Raw genomic sequence first — 7,221 nt, 5'->3', positions numbered from 1 at the left:
GGAAAACCAGACCCACCCCAGCAGTCACGCAACCCCACATTCACACAGCCCCATCCTGGCCTGCCCGCGATAGAGAAACCATTTGGTGTTTCCAGTCATTGGTCTGGCAATCTGTAAAGTAGGAGATAAATGGTTGGCAAGTGTGATAGAAGTTATCGGTTTGGCCCTTGATTTTCCCAATTAAGGAGAGAGGTAAGATGTTCCATCCCAGAAAGTCAGACTTCAGTGCTGTGGTGAGTGCAGCATGTTCCCCCTCTCCAACATGCATACTCACACACCTGGATAGGACACAAACTAGTTCTAGTTCTAGTCTGTTCTGGATCTGAAATACTACATAGGACAATACTTTTCTGCAACATATAGTAGTTGAATACAAAGCAACCATGCACCTCGCAAGCTCCAAGAATTTAAGATGCAAACTATATTGCCAAGTTGAAAATCTAGAGAACCTTTGGTGATCAGTATGTTCTGAAGTTTTCCCTTATGAGACAAATCACTATGCAGTGTTGGCTGGGTAAAATTAGGGCATGTAAATTTGACAGCTTAGGCACACCAACATTCTCAGATGGTGGGGAACAGCAAGTTTCATTGTCACATCAGTTCATCTCTTATCTAGGGCGTTTAACTTAGCAGAAAACACACGCAGAACAAATCTACTTGCCCAGATCCATCAGAGGGTGTGTGGGTGGATAAACCAAGTCCACAATTGATTAAGGTCGTTGCATTGTGTTCCAAGATGTCAGTCGACAACATAAAATGCTAGAATGTGCCTTTGGATGAGTTTAAATGACTTAACGTAGATTCTAGTCTTCTTGAATTTGACATCCTACACTCGATTCACAAGATGGGTCAGTTTCTTGGGAGGCATTTAATGAAATGACCAAACAATGTAATGAATCAATAAATGACAGGGTGAGAATACACACAGCTAAGAAACATTTCCACTTTATTTAAAAAAAAGCAAAAAAAAAAAAAAAAAGGTACAAAATGGAGAGAAAAAAATCAAAGTATGCTCAGACAAGTCAACTAGGATGTTGACACACTGCTATAGGATAAATGCTGAAACCATCGGACACTTCTGCTGGTAGACAACTGAACAAGGTTACAGTGACAAAGTCCCATCCAGCCATCTTCTCCTTCAGATGTACTTAACACTACATTCTACACACAATCTGCTCAGCGTGAGGATCAGATCCAAATTAAGAGAATGTGGGCACACAGCTTAGGGCGATGTGAGAGGATGTTGCCGTTTCCAATGTAACCAGAAAGAAACGCCTGGTTTTAGTTTACTGGCCCACTGCTGACGGTGTCGGGGATCAAACAAAGGCAGTGTTGGGTTATTGATGGGAAAAACCTAAAGCCTAGTGCTAAACAGAAAACAGCTGTGAAACTGAACTACAATGCTCCATCCAATCAGAGCTTTGAATTCAGACATGCTGCTAACTGGTGGGGGGAAGTTGGAGGGTGACCTTTAGAGTTATCCCCAAATTTAATCAATTCACTTTTGAATGCTTGATCAGTATCAGACTGCTTCATGATTTCCCTTTTCCTCTTGGCTGCTGACAAACTCTGATCGCAATGACTGCTAAAGTTGTTTGAATACTGTGATATTACGAGTACTCTGCACAGTTTACTGAGTACAGAGGACGACAACTTACCAAAGAGGGGAAAAACAATGCCATGATGCAGAAATGATAGGGCATAACAGCTTAAGTTAAGTGCCATAACAATTCTGTATGATGGATTTATCATCCAGGATAACAAAGTTAAGGTTGTGGCCAACAGTGTGTAACACACAACCACCCGAACAACCCACAACACGCTGCTGGAGACAGATTGTAAGGTTATGGTGTCATTGAGGGAGGGAGGCCCGTGAAGTACATGTTTGTTCATACGGATACAGTGGCTGCTCAACAAGAACAGCTGACAGCCACGGGACATCCATGACGATACAGAAGGCCAAACAATGATACCAACACGTGATCCATCCAACATGTAAGCTGGGTCAGTGGGTTCATGGGTACAAGGACGATTAAAACAGGGACAAACACTCAGAAGATGCTGAACAAAAAAAACAGGCAAAAAGTCAAAGGTGTGTTTTAAGTGACTATTGCACCAGTGTTCACCACACATATATGTGAAAACATCTTAAATACCAAAACCTTCTGAACAAGGGACAAAAGCCAGTTTTTAAAAAAAGATTTAGGGGAGAATGAAGATGGCATACATCTGACACCCACTCACACCTCATTCTCTGTCCTCTAAACACACTAACAGGGATGGAGGCTCTTAACGCATTCTGTACTCGGACGTCTTGGAGATCTCGCACAGCTGACCCTTGAAATCGATGTCTACGGTGAAGTCCAGATCTCTCTGTGAAATCGAGAAAACAAGTCAGACAGGATTCAGGGTGCAAAGTCTAAATATGAGTCCAGTGGAATAAGGGACAATGTGTGTATGTGTGTGTGATGACGCAGGCCTGCTCTTACATTGTTCTTCACGTTTGGCTTCATGCTTATTGTGCCAAAGATCTCCTCTCCAGTCTTCACAGTGAGGTAATCATCCAGGTAGAACACAGTCTGTTTCCAGTGGGTGTAAGCAGACTCCGGACCTGGGGGAGGAGACAGAAGAGAGCCCGTGAGACATGTCTGACGAGAGCAGTGGTGCTGGGCCTCTTGTGTCCACGCTGATGACTTACTGGTGGAGAAGCCCGTCCTTTTGTGACAGCGAGTGAACTCGATGTTAAAGAAGGTGACCAAAGCATGGATGTAATCATTCCTCTTCACTTGCAGGCAGAAGGGTGAGGTGAAGGTCAGGTCGTCCGCCTTCACCGTGTAGATGTCTACCTCCTACATACAAAAACCAGATCAGTCATGTTAAAGCAGACTAACAAAACCGCTGGGACTCAATTCATGCTCGGTTTTTGCTGAATTCCATCTTTCTGTATGTCACAGCTACTTGTGTTGCGTTGGTCTCTTCAGTCCAAGTAATCCATTCATCCACCCACCTTGATGAGACAGGCGTTGCTGACCAGCTGCTTGGGGTCCACCACGTCCACCAGGGGTTCTTTGATGGCCACCTCTTTGATGCAGGACATATCAAAGCCATACACGTTCTCCCACCCTGACACAGAAATAGACATGAGCTGGGTAGGAAAACATTGCTAAATGACAGGGCGATAGACGTCACACACTCAATCTCTCTGCTCCTCCTATACAAAGGGTATTCAAGCAGCTCTATTCACTGCAGCACCACCAAGGCCTGCACACCTTGGAGTCCATGGGCCTTTATAAAGTGTAAGGTGGTTGGGGGACAAGCTACTCACAGTGGATTTTGTAGTCCTTGTACTGCCTGTCTTCAATGGCTGTCACATAGAGAGTTGCTCTGTCTGGGAAAATGAGCCCATCTGGTTTCTGTCAGAACACAAACAAGGACTCGGGTCAGCACAAACAACAACAACAAAACCCCAGCACCAAACCAGGAGGGAGAGCCACTGTGTTACGGCACGTTTCCTGTCTCACACACGTACCAGCCACTTGTCCCTGGCGTAAATGACCGTATTCAGCATCGACTCGTAGAAGAGGCAGTAGCCCATCCACTCTGAGATGATAATGTCTACGCCTTCCACTGGGAGGGTCACTTCCTCCACCTTGCCTTTGATGATCGTCACAACTGGAGACACCGGAAAAAGTTCAGCGTGAGACGCATGACACACAGCAGATACAATCAATCAAGGGTGGGAGATCCACATTACACACAATTCCTCATTAAGCAAGGGGCACTCAGTATCATTTAAAACTAGTTTTCTTCCAAACCGCCATGAGAAAGCTGCACCGTTTTAAATTAGTTTTTATTGGCTGCAAGTTATACAAATTGCATAAATAAGGGAGCTCCTCTCAGCCTGGGCTCAGAGGTGTCCGCGCCGCATACAAGCCCAGCCGCTCTTTAGGGGCCCCTTTTAATGTTTGTTTTAACGATTTGTCCTATGTTGAAGGTCAGCCATCTGCTGGACGGTTCCTTACCCTGTCTGACACGGCGCAGTGTTCGCTTTAACACAGGCTGAGTTTGCGTGTTTGAAAACTGAAAAACTAAAGACCTGTGTGCCAGGGTCTCTTATTGCTTTACTAACTGATAAAGGAAAAAAAATTCAAAGAGGTAAACCAATTGCTCTGTGCGGCTTATTACCAATGTTGATGTTAATAGTAGGGGAACACATTTTTTAGAATATTTTCCATAGACAATGAAGCGAGTCCTTCCCATAGATTTCCAGTCTCAACATTTCTAAACCACGACAAACAGTTTAATTAAATTGACTCACCATCATCCAACTTGTTCGCCTTGACAATTTTCACAGCATAGTCTGAGATACTACTGCACTCAATCTATAAGCAGAGAGACAACGACATTGAATACCATCCTTCCCAAATCATGCAATGACAAAAACCATTCCATTTCTGATACAAGATAGAACTTACTCCTATAACTTTCTTGGCTCCAGCTCTGGCAGCAAACATGCAGAGGATTCCTGTCCCACTGCCCACATCCAGCACAACCTTGTCCTTAAACAGATGCTTGTTGTGGAACATAGCATTGCGGTAGGTCAGGGTGCGAACTTCATCTTTCAACATCTCCTACAGGGATGACACATATGGAAAACAGTGATGAATAGGCAAGGATTATTGATTACTCAAATGTGCAAGAAACTTAGTTTTGTGTCAAACGTGTACCTCGTGGATGCCAAAGTGGGCGTATGAGTCAAAGTAGTAGTCCTTGGAAGTCATATCTTCAGCAGCAGGCTTGGCTGAACTTTCCCCTTGAGTGATCTTAACAGACACACACACACAATCTACATCAGGACAACGCACTTTTAACAATGATGCACCAAATATACAATTGTCACCGTACAGGCATGTCTTTTCTCTTGTTGCCAAATTCAAAATGTGCACTACTGGTTTTCCCCCGGCTCAGGCACAGCACCGAGCCAAACCAGGGACAAAACCCTTCAAACAAACACCCTGTTTTTTTTTTTAAATATGAAAATGTGCCTTTTTTCCTGCAGTGCGCAAGAACTAAACGCACAGCAGGAAAAGGGACGTTCGAGTGCTCAATTTGGTGTCCAGTAGCTGGTGACTCCAGCCGTGTCCATGAATGAGTCCATAGGCCTCTCTCTTGCTACCTGTAGCTCTACAAGACAAATATGAACTAGTTTTTGCCCAACACCGCCCCCCCTCCAGGCCACTGAAACCCCTACAGTGTGCTAGTTACCATGCCTACCCATAAGCCCGCGCTCTGGAAACTGTCTGCCCTGCGTTCTGCTGCCATCCGGTGGACAGTCTAGTTTTTCTTTAATTCATAGCACTTTTTAGTTTGACCCTCGGTGGACCTAAATGAAGCCTAAATCAAAGCTTCAAGAGCCAAATGAAGCTCGACAATAAGTGAGGGGAACAATAGTGACAGACAATCTGTACAAAGTCACATTCATGAAATACCACACGAGACAAATTCTATTCATTTTAAAAGACTGCATAGTTATGTAATCTACAGCAAGAAAGGCGGCATCACTGAAGAAATTTTTGTACATTTTCAAGATTACAAGTGATCTGATTTGAAATCTCGTCATCTCTCTAACCCCATAGAATAATGGGCTTAATTACTTTATGTACAAGTGGTTTAGAACTTAGAGGGTACTGTGTTTAACATTTTACAAACGTACTTATTAATTGGACTAATTTTGGTTCATATTTAGCCGCCTGTAGTCGCTTCCAGAACCGGGGCCTTCGTGTGCCATGCTGCTCAACCGGCCGGCTAAATAGCGCCGTTACTTGCTACCTATTAGACATTTATTAAAATGGAAACAAATACGTATTTTGCCAGGCCTAGCGTGTGCTCGGCGTCTGGTTAAGCCGCTCACATGCGAAGTAAGAGCGGTGAAAGGAGCAGGCGGCATCGCCCATGCTCTGGTGATGAATAATGAGCTAGCTAGGAAGCTAACAAGTGCCCATGTGGTCGCATCACCTTGTCACTGTGCCGGCAGCAGCCTCAACTAAAACCGCTACCACTGCTGTAACATTGTTCCTTAGTATTCATACAAACACCATCTTTATAAAAACACAATGTAACTTTACGTCGGGTACCATTTTACAGCATTATTGAATTCGGATCACTATACTACAATGACTGAATGAGAGCGAGTGTCGTTGTGTTAAAATGGATGCTGCGCTACGTGGTGCGAACACACAAAAACGGGTTAAGTCCCTCGAAACAAACCAAAGCGTGTCTTAAATTCTGAAAAGCTAATTTGCCGGTCAAATGAGTAAAACGGTAGATTTGTAGATAGGTGTGATTTTTACCTCCATCCCCTCGGTTGTCGCCGCCATTTCGCTATGGTCCTATTCTGCCTGTGTGACTTCAACAGGAAAACTGATTCCCCGGCCCCTCCCATCTCAGCTATATAAGAGCTCTGATTGGACATGCTCATGAAACGGAAGTCGCTACTTTCAAACAACTACAATTAATTAAAAAGAAGAGTTAGATTTAGAAACTTTTCAAACTACTCCGGCAACTTTTTAATATCCAGAACTACAAAGTGAAAAATAAAGCTTTTTGGATTTAAATTTATTTTGGAAGATTTAGCAACTTTTGAAAAGTGACCCAAACCCCAAAACCACAAGACATGGTGAGTAACCGTGCACCAAAAAATAGTTATGGATAATAAACTCCATCAAAGTGTTGTACATTGTAATTTGTGGTGTGAAAAACTAAAGGTAAAACCAAACTAATAATTTACAAGTCACATGCAACGCTCAATGGCAACACAATTCCCAGATAAATCCCAAATTTTGACTTATTAATGACTGACTGAAATATGATTACATGACAATATCCATATATCAGTTAGTTTGGCTAGACTAGGATGGATCTCATTGAAGTGTCTTTATTTGTAGCGTACAATAATATCACTTTAGTTTCACATCGCTACACAGTTTAGTCTACTTCCATCTTGTACACAGAGATTTCATTGCTGGCGCTTTCGCACGTGATTTCTGTGTGACGCGCCCTCAGAACTCACTTGTCTCGCCACACTGACACCTACTGGCGATTCACTGGTATTGCTGAATAACAATGACATGATTAAAACACAGTCGCACTAATTTCTGGTGAATTGAACACTTTTAAACACACGTAAATACAAAAGAAAATTATATGAAATCCCCTTAAGGC

General features: G+C 43.3%; 1 protein-coding gene across 1 annotated transcript; it reads right to left on the bottom strand.

Annotated features, from left to right (window-relative positions):
- Nucleotides 1–929: 929 nt before the first annotated feature.
- On the bottom strand, nt 930–6,414 carry prmt1 (protein arginine methyltransferase 1). Its single transcript, XM_076144261.1, has 10 exons — nt 6,351–6,414; nt 4,728–4,823; nt 4,476–4,631; nt 4,319–4,382; nt 3,530–3,672; nt 3,326–3,413; nt 3,008–3,123; nt 2,699–2,849; nt 2,490–2,611; nt 930–2,373 (listed from the first exon to the last, which is right to left on the bottom strand). Exons 1-10 carry the CDS (start codon nt 6,375–6,377, stop codon nt 2,290–2,292), a joined length of 1,047 nt encoding a protein of 348 aa, XP_076000376.1. The 5' UTR covers nt 6,378–6,414; the 3' UTR covers nt 930–2,289.
- Between the last annotated feature and the right edge of the window lie 807 nt (nt 6,415–7,221).

Source organism: Genypterus blacodes, unplaced genomic scaffold, assembly GCF_046128005.1.
Source record: "Genypterus blacodes isolate CSIRO-AG114 ecotype Tasmania unplaced genomic scaffold, CSIRO-AGI_Gbla_v1 ptg000028l_1, whole genome shotgun sequence".
NCBI classification, from domain to species: Eukaryota; Metazoa; Chordata; class Actinopteri; order Ophidiiformes; family Ophidiidae; genus Genypterus; species Genypterus blacodes.
The sequence above is the reverse complement of the archived record's forward strand: the minus strand, read 5'-3'. Positions and strand labels throughout refer to the sequence as shown.

Bases quoted from the DNA above. Each gene is read 5' to 3' on its own strand.
- prmt1 (XM_076144261.1), bottom strand. From the start codon at position 6,377: ATGGCGGCGACAACCGAGGGGATGGAG. The intron at 4,632-4,727 runs GTACACGTTTGA...TCATCCCTGTAG, and splicing joins CCCACTTTGGCATCCACGAG to GAGATGTTGAAAGATGAAGT. The intron at 2,374-2,489 runs GTAAGAGCAGGC...TCGATTTCACAG, and splicing joins AGCCAAACGTGAAGAACAAT to AGAGATCTGGACTTCACCGT.